The following is a 22,057-nucleotide window of genomic DNA, read 5'->3' on the forward strand; positions in this document are numbered from 1 at the left end:
GAAGCGATCACTGAAAACCCGGGTGAGAGACGATCTTTCGTTTCTTTTTTTCTCGTCAGTTACGTACGTGCTCATGTCATGACAACAAGATCGTTTACCCAAACAACAGGCCAAAGGCTTCAGGCAAAATAGCACTTCACTGACACTTCAGACGACGCTTCCGTAGATATCTTATTTCGTCAGTGTTTAGTTCTACTTCCTTTTCGCAGCATGTTGAAACTGTTTTCCCACCTAAACTGAACTTGCAAATAACAGGTCTGCCATCTTTCCCTTCATTTCTTACTCCTAAGTACATCTTCTTGGAGCGATCTCGGCCCTTGTAACTGTGATTTTCAGTTGGCTGACAGGGTGAATCTGTGCTCTAATTCCTTTGGGACAGCTACGGTTGCTGCAGTGAAATATTTTCAAAGGTTAGTGCTTTTTTTCTTCACAATTAATGCTTGTTCTACTGATTTAGTTCAATAACTCAGCCTCAGCTCACGGTCTTTGTTTCAGCTGTGAAAAGTGTCTGTCTATTTACTCCCTCGTCTAGCGAACAAATGCGCACTCACAGTGTGAGGCAGCCATCTTGATAGTTTACTCATTTGTGTTACATGCGGTTAAAAAATGCATGTTAATTTATCTGTTGAAAACGACAGAGCACCACATGTTAAACCTTCCAATCAAGAAGGGCTGTGACGTTCACATTCTTATTTCTATGTTGTGGTTAAAACACAAATGAAAACTGACTAAAATCTTTGCCGCGCTTTAAAAAAACAACAGACAGTGAATAATTCCGAAGTGAATCACATTTTACGCCATCAACGTTTGACACCTTCAAATTAATATTGCGTCCAACGGCTATGCCCTCGAACAAGAAATACTGCGGAGAAACATGTGAGATCGAAGAACGTTAACACTGATTTGTTGATGCCTATATATGAAGTTATAGAAAGGCCTGTTTAACTGTTTGACTGGAGTCCATTAATCTGACCTTTCAATGGTTGTTGTATTAAATCATTGGTGGTCACGACAAAACGGACATTTGATGTTCTGACCTCAGGACGATTCGACGAAATGTAAAACCAAGACATGCAATTCTTTGTCTTTACCAGAAGCTGGAATATCGTCTCGGAATATGAGCGGAATATCGTATCAAGTTGATTCGAGCAATGTTTATAAATCCGAGTAATGTTCATAAATCTGAAAATCTGTATCTTAAACAATCATGGACGAAATAGTAATAGGAACAGAAACAACAGACACATTTTGGGCCTCCACCGGAAGTAGCAATGTGAAACCTTCCAGTCTTATTATTCCGCGAAAATGAATATCAATATCGCAGGCATTCATTGTTGAACGTAGATTAAAAATCTTTTCTCACGAAAAAAGAGAGCACAAAATAAGATATGAGCAAGATCAGATGCAAGACAAAGCTGACCGCGTTCATATCTAGCCAGCACTGAGCCTGCTTGTGGTTTGAGTGATAGAACTGGGCCGTTCGTGTAATAGAAAGTCAACATTTGTTTATTTCCTGCGCCGGCCTAAGACTTTTGAAAATCAATAAGATCAGGACATAAGTACAATTACGAGGACTTGTTTAGTTCCTTTACGACTTTCACAAGGCTATTACGGTCGATTCATTGCGGTGACGTAGCCGAGACGGACGGCCAGTTTTTCGCTCGGACCACGTCACGTAAACCGAAACCGATTGACCTCGGGGAATTGTCGAGGGCTAGGAACTAGACAATATGGGCTGTCCACAGTCTGCGCGGTAACTCTTTAGCAACTTTCTTATAATTCGAACAATTTTTTCCTCTCTTGGGTTTTAGATTCAGGCTATCCAGGAGGCAGGAAATTGTTAAGAGAAACTGCTTATACTGTCGTGACACTGCCAAGCCATGGTATGTAGCGGCCTTTTAGTGAACTTTCTTAGCTTTCTTCCCCTAAGAAGATCTACTCGCAAGCTACATTGCACGTATAATGTTGGCGAGGCATAAGTAGTGCAGATCGCAAAGAGACTTATTGAGCGCGTAACTAAAAAGAATTTGAGTGTCACGTTCAACAAGCAATATTATATTTTTCAGCCAGCGTCTTATCAGCGTGCTCAGTCTCACACTAGTGGTACAAAAATAATGCCACCTCAGAAACCATTTTTAACTTTAACTCTGACTTACACTCTGTAAACAGGTTCCCCCCCAAACAACTTCTGAGATGGAAGACAAGCATCGGAAAATACTCACAGGGTGCCATGTGGTGCTTGTAAGAGATCTTGAGCCAAAGAACCTGTTTGCGCATTTAATACAGGAGGGAGTTATGACTCCAGATGACCAAGAAGAAATTAACAAAATACCCACACGGAGAAGCCAGAGTGAAGATTTCCTAAGAAAACTACCAACAAAGGGACCGCGTGCATATCAAGAGTTCGTTAAAGCCTTGGAAGAAAAACAATCATTTTTGGCCTGCATTCTTTTAATAGAAGGTAGGTATAATTTATCCCATCACTTGAGATGTCTGACATATGCTAATTTTAAATAAGTTCGAACGTACACAGATACGGAATTCTTTGCTCCAAGACCACACGATTTAGTCATTTTTCACTGCACGGCTTAAATTAACAAAACTGAAACTACCAATTTTAAGCTATAACGTCTAAAAAAAGCACTTTTAACAGGTTTTTCTGTTGAGCGTGGAGCGAAAGAAAGTTTGACAATAAATTTGCCGCGCAAGAGTCTCGGCCTCGCGCAGGAATCGTTCTCTTCCCTTTTTTATACGTTACAATCGCGGGACTAAGAAAAAAGAGGAGCTGCTGGTAGTACGAAGTTAATAAATTAATCGCAACCGAAGCCGGATTTCAAGTGCGAAATCATGCCTGACTTCATAACAAATGAAAGAATATTGAAGTTCCTAAATGGAGAATGGGGTAAGCGGCCATACATATGCTGTGTCCTGAGGACAAAGATCATATAGCTATCTATTAAATGCCTGCTTTTTCGCTCACTTCACTTAATTACAGTCGTGCTCCCTTCACTTCACACTCTAAACTTTATTATCTCCCTGATTCGCGGCAATTCACTGGTTGGACAAGGCAAGAACTAGTGCTGTGACAGCATGTCTTCTATTAACTTGCGGTTTTGGATTTTTCTCTAGAGCTTAAAATTGTTGAGGCTAAGTGCAAGGACTTAGAAAATCGTTTCGCGGAAAAACAGGAAGGTGAGGCTAGTAGGATTATCTACATTAAGTCGTTTTTGTTTTGAGAGGTTCGAGAAAAGGGAATCGCTCTGTAGTAATATTTAAACCACGGGTCTGGCGACAGTGTTTCATAGCATTTCCATATACCGAGAAGGGTGTGGCATATTTTAGTCGCAATTCTAGATGTTTGAATACGAGATGTAGCATCGTCTTGAGTGTTTGATAAGTCTCCTTAATCGAAGTTAAAACTAGTTTAATGAACTCTCTGAGCCAACTTCTAAATACAGCAGCTGAATGAAACCATGGTTAATGTTCCAATCTGCACATAACTGTGCCTTTGAAAAGAGAGGATGAAAAGTAATAGAGTTTATCCCCCATACAGGCGTTATTCCCGAGTTAATCCCGACCAAGTTATTTTTAGATCACTGCTGATTTCGGATATCCCAGGGGGTCTAGAAATAGCCAATCATGTGAAGCAGATTTTGCTCACGTGAACAGCCCAGGCTCATCCTCCTCGACATCCACGCAGCTCTCTTAGCCGTAATCCTCTCTTGAGTTTGAGAATGAGAAATTCTCGGACCGGGAAAATTCAATTAAGCGTGCCTGAAATCGGGCAAAATTGTTTAATTTAATTGATAACCTTCCGAATAATCAAACGGCAAGACAAGACAGAATTACTAAAATGAAACAAAGATAGTCGGATTTAAAGCAACTAAAAAAAAAAACCCCTAGAGCAACACTGTCTTTTCGTAATTTTACGAATTGGATGCCTGGAGTGAGGTAATTTCTCCCTCGTTATAATTTTTCTCCGTTAGTTGCATATTTATTTCGTCAAAAATACTCCGCTGCGCGTCTTATTTCAACCAAATTTGGTAAAACATATTCTCTCGTTCATTTTGTGAATATATTACACAGCATGTGGTTTGGATTTATCACTAGAATTCGTGGCTGCTGAGACTGGAAGCAGGGAACAAGAAAGTCAATTCCAGGAAAATCGGGAAGGTAAGGCTAGAATTATTTTTTTTGTTTAAAATCGTTCCTGTCCCAGACTTGTGACGAACATGCCTCGTGCCACTGTGTTCAATTTGTAGACGTTTGTAACATGAGTGAGGAAAGAAATAACGCTTTTGGTCTATTTTGATTGAGCCCAATGAAAAAGATATTCATTAGATTTATAAAGGATACTACATGGCTCGCTCCTCGTGTTGAAAAATATTTCACAAGTGAAATATTTTTCAACACGAAAGGAGAAATTTCGTGTCTCCGCTCGGCCATATAATATATATCCACTCGTTTTTAAAACTTGGCAAGAGTCAACTCTTGTACATGCTTATCAAAATTAAATAACAAAAAATTGGGGGATCCGAATCGTTTTTGAGTTACGGATATATTTATACCGAGTATGAGAAGTTCTTTTCTGTTATAAAAAAGTTGGAACGTAAATTAAGGAACTCATTATTTGAGACCGGAAATAAGTTGAGCTCTCTTAATTCGACGTCAGCACCAAATTCAGAAAAATGCCAGAGAGCTGGGCTGCATCGAGAACAAGAATCGATCACTCACTTTTCCCTATGCTTTATAAATGCAACACAGGGTGAGATCAAGAGCAGTTTCCTTAATTTACGTTACAGAAGATCAGTTCGTATCTTCCACAAAAAATGTAGACTTAAAACGGCTGAAAAAGTTCGTAAGTTTTGCGCTTTGTAAGTTTTGTGCGAGTTCTTTGGTAGATAAATTTACGAATAAAATGTGCCATTCCTTCACAACGATGGTCTGAAAGAGTTCATTCAATCTAGATGACTCATGAAGACATGTAGAGGCGCAGTGGTTAGTGCGCTCGACACCGGATCGAGCCGTACGGGTTCGAGCCCTGGTCGGGGAAATTGTTTTGTGTTCTTGGGCAAGACACTTAACTCTCACAGCGCCTCTCTCCACCCAAGTATATAAATGGGTACCAGGGGCACTGGCGAATTTATTGTTGGGGTAACCCTGCAATGGACTAGCATCCCATCCAGGGAAGTAGAAATACTCCTAGTCGCTTCATGTGACAGAAACAGGGTTAAGCTCCGGCCTCGTATGCCTCGTATGCAGACGTTACTTTTACCTACCTACCTACCATGAAGACATGCATGTGTGTCGGCTTATCTTTGTTCCTTTTTTTATAGCTTTGAACAAATCCAGCATCAAACAGCCCCGCTGGAGGAAGACAAAGTGCACCAAGAAGACAAAGAATAAATCACGGGGAAACTTAGGTAACTCACTTTACACTTTTAACACACAATTAATGTGTGTGAGACAATCACAAATCAACGCAAGATAGTTAAAAAATACCAACTGGCTGGAGGCTTAGCAGCAACATCGAACCATGAATATGCCAAAAAAAATCAGTTGAATCAGTTGAATCATTGCCGCAGGTAATGTAGCTGGAATGCTGGATTCATGCACTGTGGGTATCATCGTTTGGAACTTTGATGCAGGCAGTACCAGGAAACTGAAATCATTGGCAAACACTGATTGATGAGGTTGCAGCAGATAATCAGCCTAATATAAAGGATGACCAGCTGATAATTTTTTCAGGGTTGTAACAGCTGCGCAAGACCAGAAAGCAAAGTGTGAAGAATGCCTAGACTATTATGATCAGCTACATAAGTTGTTTCCCAGGAGATGATTACCATATACAATTACGCGACAACCCTGTTCTTGTTCCCACCTCCCCCTGCTCCAAGCACCGTCCCAATTCATATACTACTGTACTTTGCGAGAGCTAGGGCCCAATGTGACTCAAAAACCTTGTTCTTCTCCATTGTCAGCGAGAATATATGGGACCAGGTGGTTATACTGAACAAAGTGCTCAAAACCTCAGAACGTACCTTTAAAGCTTTCGTGGCACGAATATTTGATAATGTTAACTTCGGGTCGTACGCTGAGAAAGTATCTTAAACTTCTTATAAGAGCCCGCAGATACAAAAGGCAGTAACTCAACACAACTGATCTTATGCCTACCATACGTCCCCTCTGAGTACTATGCTAGTAACGAACGGTCTCTAACGCAAGAAATTACTCCGCCTTAATTTCGATAGCCCAGTCCGTAGTTGCTGCTTACCAGGTTGATGAATTTATATCATTATGTTCTCCTTCTTTCTCTCACTTTCATCTTTAGGTACTATACCCATCAAAGTTGCTACTACTGGTGTTACTACCAAAAAACCTTCACAGAAACAAAATAGACAGCAAGATCGCTTGAGACGCTATGGAACAATAGAAGGGGAGAAATTTTCCTGTCACAACACAAAAACAACTACAAAACTTTTGTTCTCATTTAAGTTTAAAATTCAATGTAGAGTTAAGAGATAAAAGACAAGGCAGTTTAATAATGACAGTTCATTGTCGTACTCTGGAGATTCTTGAGCGGCTGTGGGAAGATTATTGCTCGGGTAACTTAGACACGTTAGCCGAGGAGTGCTTTCTTACAGACGAGACAACAAAGACCAAAGAGGAAATGGGAGAAAAGAGTGAAGATGATGTGGATACCGTCGGTTTGGAAACAACTATCTTGAAAGAGGACTACTTGAGGTGCAAAAAGTTTTTAACAGAAATTTCTGGTAAGCTGAGTTCCCAGGGTGCAATTGAACGAGAGCGTGGCCTATCAAGATTAAAATAAACAACTTGAAAAATAAGTCGAATTGTGAGTGCATTTTCAAAAGGATGGCTTGTATAAACCATCCACAACAAATAAATTTGTAATCCTGGATCTCCAAGACGATAGCATTTCTGACTTTGATAAAGTGACGTATTATCTTTGAAGTTTGCTGAAGTCATAATTAAGACGTGACTTATCTTCACAGGAACATAAACGAGAGCATTCTTATCGAGATTCAAACAAGCAACTTCAAAATTATGTCAAATTAATCAGTTAATGTTACAAGTAATTCTCGCCTTATTTTGGGGAAGAAATGTACATTTTTTGCATCATATTCATTAGTAGTCGGCGTATAGTGCCGTGAAAAAGACTTCAAAATACAAGTTTGACGCCTTCTAGAGCTTGTACACAATTTTGGATTTTGCATATTGATTTGATATGGTCCAAATCCTTCCTCACATAATTCGAGCTTCAAAAGAAGGTAACCGGCCAACTATCTCCATGTAATCCGTTCTGTTCTTCCATGGTTTTTTGCGTATGAAATGGCCAACTACAGTCGTTACCTCTCCGTTCATAATGCCGAAATGACCAGACTTTCAATTGATCATCTAGATGTACATCTTCAGTTGATAAGTCAAATGATTCTTGCCTTTTGATTGGTTCTTACTCACTATCAACTGGAGGACAGACGCATAGATGACGTCATTACCCTTTTTTTTGTTTCTTTATTATATAAAATAGATAGATCCCATATTGTGGTACGTCTTATCAGTAAGTGATCACAGACGACGTCAAAATTTGGTCTAGGTCAGTTCATATAGCGAAGAAACAGTGCCCCTGATCTCGAGTTCGGATCTTACCCAGTAAATAACATGTCTGTACTTTGATCTACACAGGTCTCACGAAAAGTTTAACAGACGAAGAAAATGTTGCTATGCAAAACATCAAATACAAGAACATCCTCTTGAAGTTCTATGTGCTGCTCCTGGAAAAGCTTGATCCAAACAAGGTTTCACTTCAATTGCTGACGACTGGTGTATTGACCTCTGACGATAAAGAGAAAATAGAGGAAAAACCCTCACAAAGAGAAAAGAATGAAGAGCTGTTGATGATGTTAGCTACGAAAGGACCGAGAGCATATGAGGAATTCGTGAAAGCCTTGGAAAAGGATCACTCTTTTTTGGCTTGCCAGCTCTTAAGAGGGTACGTATAGCGCAGACCAATTTAAAATGTGGCAAGTTAGTGCAGATAACCGATTACAAGTCGGTAAAATTATAGGTTTTTTTAAATTTCTTCTCAAAAGTGCAACATTTTGATTTGAAAACATAGAAGCCTGTAAATTTCGTGGGCCTATTTCTGTTTGAAAGGCTTTTGTGATAAGCACTTATCAATCTTTCTCGCGGAACTAATATTTTCAGGTGACTTATAAGCCCAACTAATTCTGTATTTGCCCTTTAAACATGGCTAAACCTTTGAGGTGAAAAAAAAATTCCCCATGAGAACTCAAGACATGAAAACTTTGATACTTCTATTTAAAACTCATACATTCTTGTTAGAATTCCAAATTATTAAGCATCACCTCGATAACTGCTTCATAATGTATTTATGCTTTTATTTCGTTCGTGAGCCTGAAAGAACAGGGTGAAGAGAGGCGGGGGGTGAAAGGTGAGTGGAGTGGGGGTGGGGGAATCTCCAGACTTTGACCCATTATTAGTCAGCTTTCACAGTTGGCACACAAAAATATTTCCTGCTGAATTTTAGAAAAATGTCACAAAGTTTGACTGCCATAGCTTGGGCGACAAAAGTTTGAATCAGCACGGGCACTGTGCCCCCCCCCCCCGGCCCCCGGGCTAAATATGGTCAACCCAAGTTCTATGGTCGTGAAGTGGGCATTTATGGTGTCTGAGAATAACGTAGCGGCAAAGCTCTACAATAGCGATCAATGAGGTAAAGAACCAAATCTATAGGTCTGTTGGCTTGCATTCGCGGAGGTGGGTTTAAGTGGTCGTTTAAGGGTCGATCAGGATTTCCGTATGTTAGTTTCTGAGGGATTATTGTAGTAGGGAAATCAGTTTCTTCTTTTGTTAGCGTTTAAGTGCCTATGAAATAAAAAATAATTGCTGCTAAATTGAAAGGCGTTTCAAAGTTAAGAAGAATGGCGTTTTCCTTTTTGGAATATTTTTTTTATTTTAGAGATATTTACGCTTTTGTATTATGCAAATGTGGAAAATGATGACGTCATAAGTGATTCCACTAAAACAGGACAACACTCAATCAAGAATAACTCTAGAAATATTGAAGCAGTGTTCTTTAAACTTGGCACCAGAACTGTACATCACAAAAGAAACAAAATGACACCCGTCGTGCCGTTGCCATGACAACAGTTATGCCGCTGGTCCTGTTTTAATTAAGACTAAATTCCCAGATTTTATCTTAAACAAGGATCATCCACTCCCACCAATTTAATGGGGAGAGTTCAGACAGTATGGGAACCATGTGTGTTCCGAGCAAGACCCTCTGTCCCACTTTAAAAGGTTGCAAATGGGGATATTTCGTTTTTCACAGAAAGAAACTGGAGCCAAGGTGTCATTCTGTTTCTTTTGAGTTGTACATTTCTGGTGCCAAGTTTGAAGAACAGTGCCCCAAGATTTCTGGACATATTTTTGATTCAGTATTTTACTGTTTAAGTACGTGGAACTATTTATGAGGTCATCACTTTCCTCATTTGCATAATACAAAAACGTGAATATCTCTAAAACGAAAAAAGATATTCCAAAAAGGAAAATGCCATTCTTCTATACTTTGAAAAGCCTTTAAAATAAGCAGCAGTTGTTTTTTTTACTTCATAGGCACTTCAAATATTGACTAGAGTGTAATCAATCGCATTTCTAGTGTACAAATTGTTAAATTATTTAGTCGATAAGGGATGAGAGAAGCATTGTTAATACGCGTTTGTTTATTTGGCAGAAAAAGAAAATTTACTGTATGAAGTAAGGGAGGGAGAATGGCTACTGAATGAAACGAGGAATGAGCTGTGGCTTGAGAAAGAAAAAGCAACAACTGTTGCTAGCGAGAACGAAAAATTGAAGGCCCAGCTAGAGGAAGGTAAGACTTACAAAATATATAAAACTACTATTTAAACAATAGACCGCACTTTCTAATGGTTTAGCGGTGCAATAAAACCACGAGGGATGCGTGTTAATTAAGCTCCTGGACGCCATCTTGCATTTCTTTAACAGACTAGTGTCCCTCGTGGTCGATTGAGAAGTTTCAAGATCTTCTTCCTTCCAACGTGTTAAGTTTTTAGGTTTGATACTGATAAACCGATTTTCTCAAGCTTTTCATCCACAGTTTCTAGCTTTGAAAGGATGATTTCAGCTGTCGCCTCTGAAAATAAGTCGGCATTTCGAAGACTTTGGAGTTCCTCGACATCTGCCGAACGTTTGAGTGAGGAGTTTGAGCTTGAAAGTAACCAACTTGCTCCTTTCTCCACTGGCGAATTGCAGCAGGCACTCGAGTCACTGCCTTTCTAACCTCTCTTTTATTTTCAACCCAAAAATTAGCCAAAGAAATAAACGACGTTTCGACATCGTCGGACGTCATTTTCAAGTAAATGTGTAGGTTAGGGTTAGGGTTATAAGACAGCTGTAGAAGACACTGTAAAGAGACAACTACGAGATTTGAGCAATTAAATTGGAAAAACACTACAGCCAGTATTTACGAGTAGAAAAATTGAGGACGAGGAAAAGCCAAGCAAAGCGTTTCTATTTATTCAAATGTGGCCTGTACGATGCAAGCTATGTCGGCTACACTCGTCGGCACCTATTTCAAAGTGTTGCCGAACATCAGAGCTCAGCCAGAATCGGAAACCACATCAAGGAGGAACATAAAATGGAGCCAAGGAACCTCAAAGACCCTTTTACCATCTTAAAGAAATGCATGAGTAAACTTGACTGCCTGCTATATGAAATGTTATATATCAGAGATCTCAAGCCAGTACTTAAAACTCATTCACACTCAATCAGAACAAAATTGTTTCTTTAATTAACATAGTTTCCTAATAGTCATTTGTTCTTGTTTTCTCGTCACTTAAGGTATTTTGCCACCTTATGCGTATAATTGTAGATCTATTTATAATGCAAAAACTAACCTGCATATTTACTTGACAATGACATTAGACGATGTCGAAACGTCATTTATTTCTTTCGCTAATTTTTGCGTTGAAAATCTTCCCTCAAGCCTTGCTTATTCGATCTCTTTTAATTATAGAAAAAATGGTTAAAAAAACACAACAAACTATGGGAGCGGTGAAGGAGTCCGATTTCAGTTTTCTAACTCGTGAAATCTCCAGGAAGCTGACAACTCAGTGATCTGCCTTAGAAGAGGAAGAGATGACAGATGATATCTGTTGCTGTTATTTCTGTTATTCCTTCTAGAGCGGTTTCCAATTGAGTGTCGTTAAACCAAAACCAAAGTAATCACTCTAGCCAATCACAAAGGACACAGACAATCCAGTGAACCAATCAAAACTCGAAGAAATTACATGTACCTGATGCAAAGCGAGGGAAAACGTGACGGAGTCAACACTGATTTTGGTTTTACTTCTGACTGGATGAAAAAGTGGCGCGAGTCCTTTAAGCCAAACGTGTAGTGAATCGAAGTAAGGCAAAACCAATAACCTTTCGACACTCGAATGAAAACCTCTCAATGCATGACTGTAACACAGTATTTACATATGTTTTACGTATATAGCTAAAAACGCAGAGCCGCGAAAGAAGGCTATCTCTGTGGTGGAAATTGCTGGAATTATGAAAGACCTGGAAAGCGGTTGGGAGGAACTTGCAACAGCACTTGAGCTTGGAGAACCAAACGTTCGCAAGATAAGGAAAGAGAACAAAACAAACCGAGAAAAGGCCTATTCTGTCCTCACGAGGTGGACGGACAAGGAAGGAGAAGAAGCAACATTGGAACGTCTGGTAGATACCCTTGAGAAAATAGCAGAAAGTATCCCTGTGGAAAAGATGCTTGGTATGTAAATGTGAAAGGTTTAGGTAGCAATTTTAAGTCACCCACAAAGTTCCCTACAAGTTACATGAAATATCAAATGATTACATATAAGTTAGGAGCCGAGAAGAAACCGGGAAGAGTAAATAAGTAACTCCAAGAGAAAGCAAAGGCAATTGGAAAGATTGAGGCAATTAAGATTTTTTAATGAATTTGAAAAATTGAGGCCTAGTCCCTAGGATACTGTATATCTTTCACCTTTGTTAGAGAAAGCTCTACCTATCTTTCCTAACGGAAGGATATTCACATGTTACAATTACAGGAGTGCTTCGATGAATTTAACTTATTAATTTTTGAAACAAGAATTTCCTGTATTGATATTATGCCTGACGATCTTGTGAAAGATCCATGTAGTTCAGACATGCTTCATTTCGCAGAGTCAGAAAAAAGAGTCGATGACCAAGGGGAAGTGAACAGGCTTTTGAACAAAGCTAAGGATGAAATTTCAATCGAGAATCGTGAAAAAGAAGCCAGTGGGGAGAGCAGTGAGGAAGCTGTGCTAAAGGAACTAGGCATTCAGTTGCCAGAAGGTAAAATTGCAGAGAAAGATGAAGATGAGCAAAAGGAAGTAGCCAAGCTAGTGAAGGAAGTTTATGATGGAATTTCGATTGAAAATCGCAGAAAAGAAGGCAGTAAGGAGACCAGTTTGGAAGCTGCCTCCAAGGAAGGTAAAATTGATTAAAAATGTCTGATAAAAGCTAGCCTAAAGCCAGGTTTAAGCCAGGTACTGATCAAGACAATTAAATATTTCGAAATATATATTATAATAACCGGCATAGTTAATAAAGGGGAATGGTTATGAAGTCTGAGAAAAACCAAAGGGGCAATCAAAAAGGCCAAGATTTATTTTGGAAGGTCCACGACCGTGCACAATCGTTTGTTTTGCGTTCAAACACTGTGCATAAATTACGAGACCAAAACGTTTATTTTGGTCAGCTGCTTGGTCAGAGGTAACAACTATTGTGTTTTGGTTGAAAGAAAAAAAGAAAAAGAAAAAAAAAAACATTTACAAATTAAAGAACTTTTCCAGCCCGACGGGAGTGGGGAGGGGGGGGGGGGGTTGGGGTTGGGGGTGGGGAAGAGAACTCCCATATGAAAAGGTCGGGGATGCTCGTTAGAAAATTATAATTAAACCACCAAAGGATATCAATCTGGGCTTGGCTCGAGCTTTATTTTTATCTATTAACTATGTACCCGGGAACGACTTACTTCGTTGGTTGGTGACTTTCCTTACAACTGTCGACCCCTAATTTTCTTGTGGGGAAACACTCCTTTATCCTGCGAATCTTGTCGTCGGCATTTCGTTTTATCGATTTATTTCGGGCGCATCTCAACTCAAAAGACTGATTCGTAACAAAGAAATTCGACTTGTCACGAGACCCCGCCCACAGAGCCGGCTCACAACAAGAATTTCCCTCACCAGAATCAAATCAGGCTATGAGTAATCTTCGAGCAAACGTCTCAAGGATAAGCGGCAGATGCTTTGAGAATTCGGAACAAAAAAAGCATTGGAAATGTCAAGAATTGTAACAAAGGATCTAACATTTCAAATCAATCTTAGGTGAACAACCATCTAATTGACTTTTCAATTTGACAATGCAAGTATCATCGATAAAGTCGATACTTTGGTTCGAAGGTTATCGATATCAGCAATTCTTATCTGGTTTTCTTATTACAAATATTAATTTTTTCAATTTGTTTTGCAGCTGCAAACTTTTATAATATATTTAATTGCACAAACCAATATATAGGCTTTGTTATTGCATCAAAAAATCTTCAGTCTACTTATTTATGCTTTTTTTATTGCAAAGGACGGCGACTACATGAATTCTTGCCTTTTTATTTTAGCTTCAAGCCGTGAAGAAAAGAACCTGAAGAAGAGAGGAAGCAAGAAAAAAGCTAAGCCTATGGCTAGCTAGAGTTCAGAGATTAGTTCAAAGCACTTAAAGGGTTAGAGTTAGGGTTAGTGAACCAAAAATTAGACATTTTTTCATTTGAGTTCAATGTGTCCATTAAGCATAAAATAAACATATTCTGAAGTTTCAAACGAATTGGACGAAGCATTGCGGAGATATCGGAATATTAAAATCACTGCTTTTTATCCCTCATAATCGTAGAGCGGTCGGGAAATTGTCGGATAATTGTCGGAAAAAAACTTGTGACGTCACTGTTGGTAAGCTCAAGAAATGCGGGAAATTTGAAATTGTTTTGGTTTCAAGTTCACGGTGAACTTCAGAGGAAAACCACTCTAAAACAAAAGTTAGCACTTTCAAGTTCTCCCAGGACCCAAAAATTAAAAGAGAATGGTTTATAAAAATGAAAAGAGAATACCTTATGCCCTCGAAGCATTCGTGCGTTTGTGTAAAACACTTCACCGAAGACAGCTTCGAACAAAATCTTGCAGTAAGGAGTTTGTTGCGACCCTCTTTCAAGCTTCGTTAACTTGTAGTCAAGAAAGACGCGGTACCGACGATTTTCAACTTCACTATGGAACGTTGCAAGCCGGCAATTGGACAAAAAACAGCGAAAAACAAGCGAATAATGCCCGCCAAACAGCGGGCGAACTCCTCGGACATTTCCCCAGTAAAGTAAGTTTGTATTTAGATCCAAAACCTACCCCACGAAAGATTCACTGACGCAGAAACGCAACGATGGTCAAGACAACAAAGACGTCACAAAGCAAACTCTCAGTTCCATTCCTCCATTAAAGTGTGCGGTCATTTTGGAAGCGTTTTCGTGGCTCAGAAAGAAAAATTTCCGCATAAGTTTCCTTTTACGTGTGTTTTTTTAACATTTCGTCGCTATAAAATGGCTGAAGAAAAGATGTCTAAATTTTGATTCATTTGACCTTAAGGGACAATGTAAAGGGACGAAATGTAAAAGGTAACAGAACATAAAGTATTTGCAGGTCCATTTTCGACACTGACCCCAATAACTTCTCCTGATTGCATACACTCCTGGAAGAAATTCTCTGTATTTAGCGCTTAGACCCTACCCACCATTCCGGTATATCCCTCTAACAACACAGAAATCCAATATCAAGTATTCACGGACAAACGTTGTTCAAAGATTCGAATATTGGAAGATTTCCACGCAGTCGACTGGAATCCGGAGAGGCTGGACATAAGACAGGTGCATAGCAAACCGACCAAGAAGATAAACATCAGAAACAACGATAGCATTATTACTTTAGTCCTTGCTATGGCATAAAGTGAGTGAATGAATGCTATAAAACTGCTGAGAAATTCCAAGCGAACAAAATAGAAAATTTCTCGATAGCGTACAGTTATCGCATCTAATCTCAGTGGAACTGAATTAGACAATACTTGGCGACATCCCTCCTAACATTATACGTGAAAACCGATTGTGTGTTAGATTTTCTCCTCGATGGAAAACCCCTGCAAGCGTTTTGTTGAAAGTCGCCCCCCTTTCTAGCGTTCGAAACCCAAAATGGTCAAATAACCATAAACCGAAGCACATATCAAAAGAATTTCTTTTGTGTTAAGACATTTTGTTATCCCACACATCTCGACCACATACAACATCACTTTAGCCGGTGCGGATTTTTTTCTGCAGGCAGCACTCCGGGGGTCCCTGGGACAGCCCACCCTTAACCTACAGTACAAACTATTTTTAACGACTGACTCTGGAAAGCTGGTACGCTAACCTAGAACAAACGCCTCTTAACAGATGTCAACAACTACCGGCGCCTTACAAACGACTTATCCATGACGGAAACAAAACCAACAAACGGACTTCTAACAGACCGACTTAATTTGACTAACAATAGACGGACCAAAAACCGACCAATTTGGCTAACAATATACGGATCTCGTATATGTGGGTGAGGGTAGTTCTGAAAAGAAATGTTGGTGACTGGCTTATCCATGACGGAAACGAAACCGGTAAACGGACTTCCAACAGACCGACTTAATTTGACTAACAATAGACGGACCAAAAACCAACCAATTTGACAAACAATAGGCGGATCGAAGCCCACCAATGACTGATGACAAACTTTACACGAGTCTTTCAGCCAATACCATCATGGCTAAGCTGACCAATCATGTTCAACGGACCAGACTTATAACATCATCGACTGACAAAAACTATTCACTTGACTCTGAAGATGACTTCCGCTCAGGTTGTCGAAACGTCAGTCACCAACAACAGTTCTTTTCAGAACTATCCTCACCCGGACGATCACACTATACTATCACACTATACGGCATATGCTTTATTTCAAAATACAAACATTATTTACAACACGGTGTGTCTGTCAAGAACACATACAAACTACTTACAAGACCAAAAAACATTCCAATTCAGTTCTATTTAAATGTTCCAATATCATCATGTATACCACCTACGCAAGGGAAAAGAGATATCTACCCTTAAAACACTAAATAAATAAAACTAACTGATTAGACTAGAGCGGTGCCCTTGAAGGAGCATCTTCTTTATGATATTTAACTATTAGATGAATTTTAATCTATGTTTTCAAAGTTATATTTTGTGTTTCATTTATTGACAAAATCAGAGAGAGTAATTGATCTATTGTGGAATTTGCTGGTGTATATGTAATAGCGCATATACAACATGGTATAATTGAGTTTTTTTAACAGAGTTTTGTTTGCAATTGAAGAGTTGGGAAAAAGGCCAAATAAAGTTTCTTTAACAGAGAAGTGTTGATTAGTATAATTAACTTTATTGAACCATTGAATAACTCTTCGCTGGAAAGCTTTTGAAACTTGGCAGTTAATAAAGGTATGTTCCATGGTATGTTCTTGGTGACTATAATTCTATGTAAGAATTTGTAATGGAATTCTTTTAATTTATTTTCTCTGCAAATCTGTTTTGACAAATTGAAGATATGTTGCCATTCGCTGGAATTTAAATTCATAGTATTACTCCGTTTTTTCGGGCCAATAGGAAATGAATAATTTACCTTTTTATTTAGTAGCCAGTAGAAATCCTTTGCCTTTGTTTTCTGTAAATCGATGGCAATATTTTCAGCTAATTGAATCTTAGTATTACGAATTCCTAAATAATTTTCTTTAAGAGGTTTGTCTTGGTTACATGCCTTAGTTACTAATGCTTTCGGAATAGCATTAATTACTTGATAAAAATTTAGGAAATTAGTTCTTAAGTCATATTTGCTTTGAAACTCTTGAAAGGAAAGAAGTTGTCCATTTTCATTAAGTAAGTCCTTAATACAAATAATTCCTTTGGAAAACCATTCCCGAAGAAAGAAGGGTTTCCCTCCTATTAAAATAGCTTTATTGTTAAAAAGGATTGTTTCCTGCCCCTGTTCATACTTGTACTGAGATTTGATTTCAGAAAAAAAGGATAGAATGTCCTTGTAGAAAGCTGGCAATTTAGGATCCAAATATTTTGTGTCATAGTTACATCTGAACAGAAAATTTAATCCTCCAAGTTTTTTTTTTTTTTTAAATAGTCTGGTATTGATTTCGAATTATGGCTGTCGGGATTCAAAAGTCTTGGGATCCAGGCAAGTCTTAATGCCTTTATCATTATATCGACATCAGTCATACGAATTCCGCATTTATCATAGTCTTGATAAATACTTTCTCTCTTAATTTTGTTTTGTTTGTTGTTCCAAAGGAAACCGAATAACTTATTTTTGATGGCACATCTGATTTCATTTGGGACACTGACATTAGACGCTGTATAGACTATTTGTGATAGCCCGAGCGATTTAATGATCAAAACTTTTCCAAACAGGGTCAAATTTCTTGCTTTCCATAAATCCAGTTTTGTCTGCAATTTCTGAATGTTTAAATCGAAATTAAAGTGCTTGTTCTTGTTTTCATCATAGGAGAAGTATACCCCTAAGATTTTAACAGGTTGGTTTACCCATTCTAATTGTAATGGCTTGGTTTTGTTCGTTGACCACTTTCCTAACCATATCGCCTTAGTCTTTTTTACGTTTAATTTTAAACCAGAGATGGCACCAAATCTACTGACTGTGTTAAGAGTGTGTTCTACAGAAGTAACATCTGCGAAGAATAAGTGAGTGTCATCTGCAAATTGACTCATTTTAACCTCGTTTCCAAATAAATTAATCCCTTTGATTTCGACTGTCTGACGAAGTCGGTTCGATAATATTTCGGCCCCAAGTATGAAGAGATACGGGGAGAGCGGACAGCCTTGTCTGACCCCCCTTGTTGGTTTAAACCAGTTGGTGGCGAAACCATTATTCATTACAGCGCTTTCAATATTAGCATAAAAGATTCTAACCCACTTCTTGACATTCTCACCAAAATTGAAAAGCTCTAATATCTTCTTTACGAACTGCCATTCTTAAGTGTCAAAAGCTTTTTTAAAACCCAGTGACACCAAAATTCCTCCTTAACTTTTTTCTCCGCCATGGTGTACTCCATTACATCGTTTGTCAATCGCATATTCTCTCCAATATAACGACCTTTCATAAATCCAGTTTGATCCAGTTTGGAAGTACAGTCTCTATTCTTTTAGCCAAAGTTTTAGATGCGATCTTATAATCTATGTTGAGTAAAGTTATAGGTCTCCAATTCTGTAGGTCTAATAAATTGGAATCCTCCTTGGGTATCACGTAATAACGCCTCTTCGCTGTGAAATGGAGAGTTCTCCAACTTCAAAGGCTTGGTTTAGACTGTTTATGAGATCAGTTCCTACTAGATCGAAGAAGTGTTTATAGAACTCAGCGGTAAATCCATCTTCGCCTGGAGATTTATTGTCTTCGAATGTTTCTAATACCTTCTTACATTCTTCCAAAGTGAAAAGCCCTTCCAGTTCGCTCTTTTCTTCGTTATGAAGCTTCGGAATTTCGATATCCCCAATAAATTCATCAAAATCCACTTGGGACACCGTTGTTTTGGAGCTGTATAAATCTTCGTAAAATTTCCCTATTGTTTCTAAAATTTTGTCTTTGTCCTTTATTATTTCGCTATCGTCCGTTTTGAGTTCGGTAATTGTTTTCCTGTTGTAGTTTCGTTTTTCTAAATTGAAAAAGTATTTGGTCGGTCGCTCTCCTTTCTCTACCCATCGGCATTTAGCCGCGCGTCCTTTTTCTTCATATACTGTTTGCATTTCTATTTTAAGGCTCTCGTATTCATTTAAAATATCATCTATGTTCGATAAATTATCACTGTTACATATTTTATAATCAAGCTCTTCCAATTGTTTAGAAATTTCAGATTCCCGCTGAAAAGCATCTCTAGCTTTTCTTTTCGCGAAAGACACGGTGTGGTCACGAATTTCCATTTTAATTAATTCCCATGCTAATCTTTTGTCCTTCAAAGACTCGTATTTCTCACGTATTCGAGGAATTAATTCCTAGACTTCACCTGTGTAATATTCGTCCTTCAATAGGGTGTTATTGAACTTCCAAAATCCTGGTACCCTCGGCGAGTTGTTTGGCCATGATAAACAAAGATGAACTATTTTGTGACCCGGAGCTATTGAGGCCTTAATTCCGGTGCTTTTGACGTGTTTTGAAAGATTCTTTGCGATTAAAATAAAATCCAATCTAGACTTAACATTTAAGGCTTTAGACACGTAGGAATAAGTGTTCAAATTTGGGTAGCGAGCTCTTGTATATCTATTAAATCAAAAATCTCCATTGTCATCAAAAGTAAGTGCCTGAATTGTGTTGTTTTATCTTTTTTTGTTAATGTGCAGTTCCAATCACCTCCAACAATGAGGTTGGTCAATTCAGATTTATGAATGATGCAATTATTCAGTTCTTGGATAAATTCTAATTGCTCCGATGGATTATTCGGTGCATAGATATTGCAGGATGAAACTTTCTGCCCACTTATATTGACTGTAATGAGAACAATTCTTCCTGAATTGTTACTAAAAGAGTATTGTACATTATAGCTTATTGAGGGGTCTATTAATATGCAATTGCCTTTGCTGTGTCGAGACCCATGGGAGAAATACATTTTGCTTCCCCATTCGTTTTGCCAAATTGTTTCGTCTTTTAGTTCAGAGTAAGTTTCCTGAAGAAAGTAAATGCTTGCCTTTTGATCTTTTAAATATGAAAAGATGCTCCTTCTCTTCGCTTGATCGCGTATTCCCCTTACGTTGAGTGAGATGACTTTGCACAGTAAGTTATTTTGCATTGGAATGTAATTGTGTAGTTTGGAAAAACAGACACACACACAAAAAATAAAAATAACAACAAACGCTAGTTCCACTAAATAAACTAAAGAAAAATTAAAGAGATTAAGCTTCTCGCTACGCTTTCTTAGACCACCTTAGCTTGAGACTTCCCTCATTTATTACATAGTTCCAGTACTGGTGGCAACTTACCAGCAATCTATATTAACCTAAAGATTATTTAAATCATCCTCTGTATTAATTCGGATCGGCCTACCCTCGAGTGAAGTCTTGACAAAGATTTTTCCGTCCACAGTCCACACTCCTTTAAGTAATCCGTCTTCCTTCCTTCCGTTGGCAATCGGCGCCAGGTTTCGCCGGTATGTTGTCAAATTCTCGTATTCTTATTTTCTTATTCTTATCTTCCATTATATTATTGTTATTCTGTGTGATTATGGCGTTCTATTCTGAATACATTGGCAATGAAAATAATTCACAATATTTTAGTTTACCTTTCTTTGAGGATAATAGCTTGACTGAGCAATGCCCAATAACTGACTAGCTATATACATTAATAAGTAAGAGGGCTACATGCTGTCTAATTTTGGAAATAATTGGATGAAAAAAATTCCTCTGACAGCCAAATTGGACTCGGCCTACGGCCTCGTCCAATTTTGGCTGTCCTCAGAATTTTTTTCATCCAATTATTTCCAAATTGGATAGCATGTAGTCTTATAACATATACTAGTACAAGTTATTAACGCTAATGACAATTTAATTATTAACATTACGAACCGCTTCGACGAGTGCAATATCAGCTTTTGGAAAACTCACAACTGCAAATTAATTCGAAATTGAACGAGAAAAACCGTATGATTGCTTATTAATAATATAAACATAAAAAAATTCGCATGAAGGTAATGCCGAAAGATCTTTCTTGAAGCCATTTTTTCTCATTCGAGAAAACTTTTTCAAAGTTTCTGCACAAAATTTTCGTCATCATTCTACGTGATATCATTGGCTTAGAAAATTTCCTATTGTCATTCAGCCAATTACAATCCAGAATTGCGATGTGTAATTTGCACTGGTGTTACACTTGAACTGCACTGTTCTCAGCCAATCAGAATCGAGAAATTTTTTCATGTACATTATTAACAATAAAACAGGGAGGTTTAACTTCTGTGAATAGTTGCATAAAGACAACTTAAGAATTTCCAACTTTTTTAGGCGAAATTTTGAGCTTCCCTTTCCTCTTAGCAATAAAATGTTCTATACGTTCAACGCAGGACAATGTACATAGTGTTATCTGCATTTATCGTCCCCCAATTGTATTCTGGATTTAGAATTTCACCCGTACACCAACAAAAATAGCCATGAATAGATGACATGGCCAGTAAAACAAGTAATTTGGTGAGCATATTGAGTGATTTCTAACGGAAAACAACAACCATTTGAATTCGTAGTCACTCGCTGTTGCTCGCTGTACAAATCTTTTAACCTTCTTTTGAGCCCGCGTTAATCATCAATCGATCAGCAGTTTCGACCTAACAGGGATGCAACTAAGAGTTGGTTTGCATTCATAGAGGAAAATAAAAATCTTCAAACAATAAAAGCAAAGTAATTACATATCGGAAAAAATGAGACGATTTGGAAATTCGAAATAATTCGCGGACACAGACGTTGTACATTAAACGAGTCCTGTCGAGGAAAAAGGTGACACCCCGTGCATCAGCCGTGCATAAACAGAGGGTTTAAACCCATCTGATAACACGTCGTATCCAAAACACGGTACATGAACACGGCAGGGCTAAAACGCCTAAAAATTTCGAGGACCCTGACAATGCAAGACGCATTGGAAGACTGACTCTTCAGATGGTACCATCACTTCTACAAGAGAGACTTACAAGCAGACGGGATTAATCGAAGGTTCGTGTTAACTCAGACAATAAATATTTTAGAACTAAAGGACTAAAAATCACCGCTTCAAGTAATAATGAGAAAATGAAAGGCAGAGAAAAGCACTAAAAGGAAGTTTTGAAAGTGCAGAAGAAAAAAAGACTGACATTACTGTGAATT

General features: G+C 38.3%; 1 protein-coding gene and 1 pseudogene across 2 annotated transcripts; both read left to right on the top strand.

The window, feature by feature from the left end:
* Positions 1-175: 175 nt before the first annotated feature.
* On the top strand, positions 176-8,024 carry LOC145487101 (uncharacterized; annotated as a pseudogene). Its single transcript, XR_014049355.1, has 7 exons — positions 176-410; positions 2,170-2,461; positions 3,130-3,192; positions 4,111-4,173; positions 5,337-5,423; positions 6,332-6,773; positions 7,708-8,024. The product of XR_014049355.1 is annotated as an uncharacterized LOC145487101 (transcript).
* A 1,553-nt stretch (positions 8,025-9,577) lies between these two features.
* On the top strand, positions 9,578-14,440 carry LOC145487120 (uncharacterized). Its single transcript, XM_081465843.1, has 4 exons — positions 9,578-9,916; positions 11,564-11,839; positions 12,253-12,543; positions 13,724-14,440. Exons 2-4 carry the CDS (start codon positions 11,620-11,622, stop codon positions 13,792-13,794), a joined length of 582 nt encoding a protein of 193 aa, XP_081321969.1. The 5' UTR covers positions 9,578-9,916; positions 11,564-11,619; the 3' UTR covers positions 13,795-14,440.
* The last annotated feature ends 7,617 nt before the right edge of the window (positions 14,441-22,057 follow it).

Source organism: Orbicella franksi, chromosome 5, assembly GCF_964199315.1.
Source record: "Orbicella franksi chromosome 5, jaOrbFran1.1, whole genome shotgun sequence".
NCBI classification, from domain to species: domain Eukaryota; kingdom Metazoa; phylum Cnidaria; class Anthozoa; order Scleractinia; family Merulinidae; genus Orbicella; species Orbicella franksi.

Bases quoted from the DNA above. Each gene is read 5' to 3' on its own strand.
- LOC145487120 (XM_081465843.1), top strand. From the start codon at position 11,620: ATGAAAGACCTGGAAAGCGGTTGGGAGGAACTTGCAACAGCACTTGAG. The intron at 11,840-12,252 runs GTATGTAAATGT...TTCATTTCGCAG, and splicing joins CCCTGTGGAAAAGATGCTTG to AGTCAGAAAAAAGAGTCGAT. The intron at 12,544-13,723 runs GTAAAATTGATT...TTTTTATTTTAG, and splicing joins GGAAGCTGCCTCCAAGGAAG to CTTCAAGCCGTGAAGAAAAG.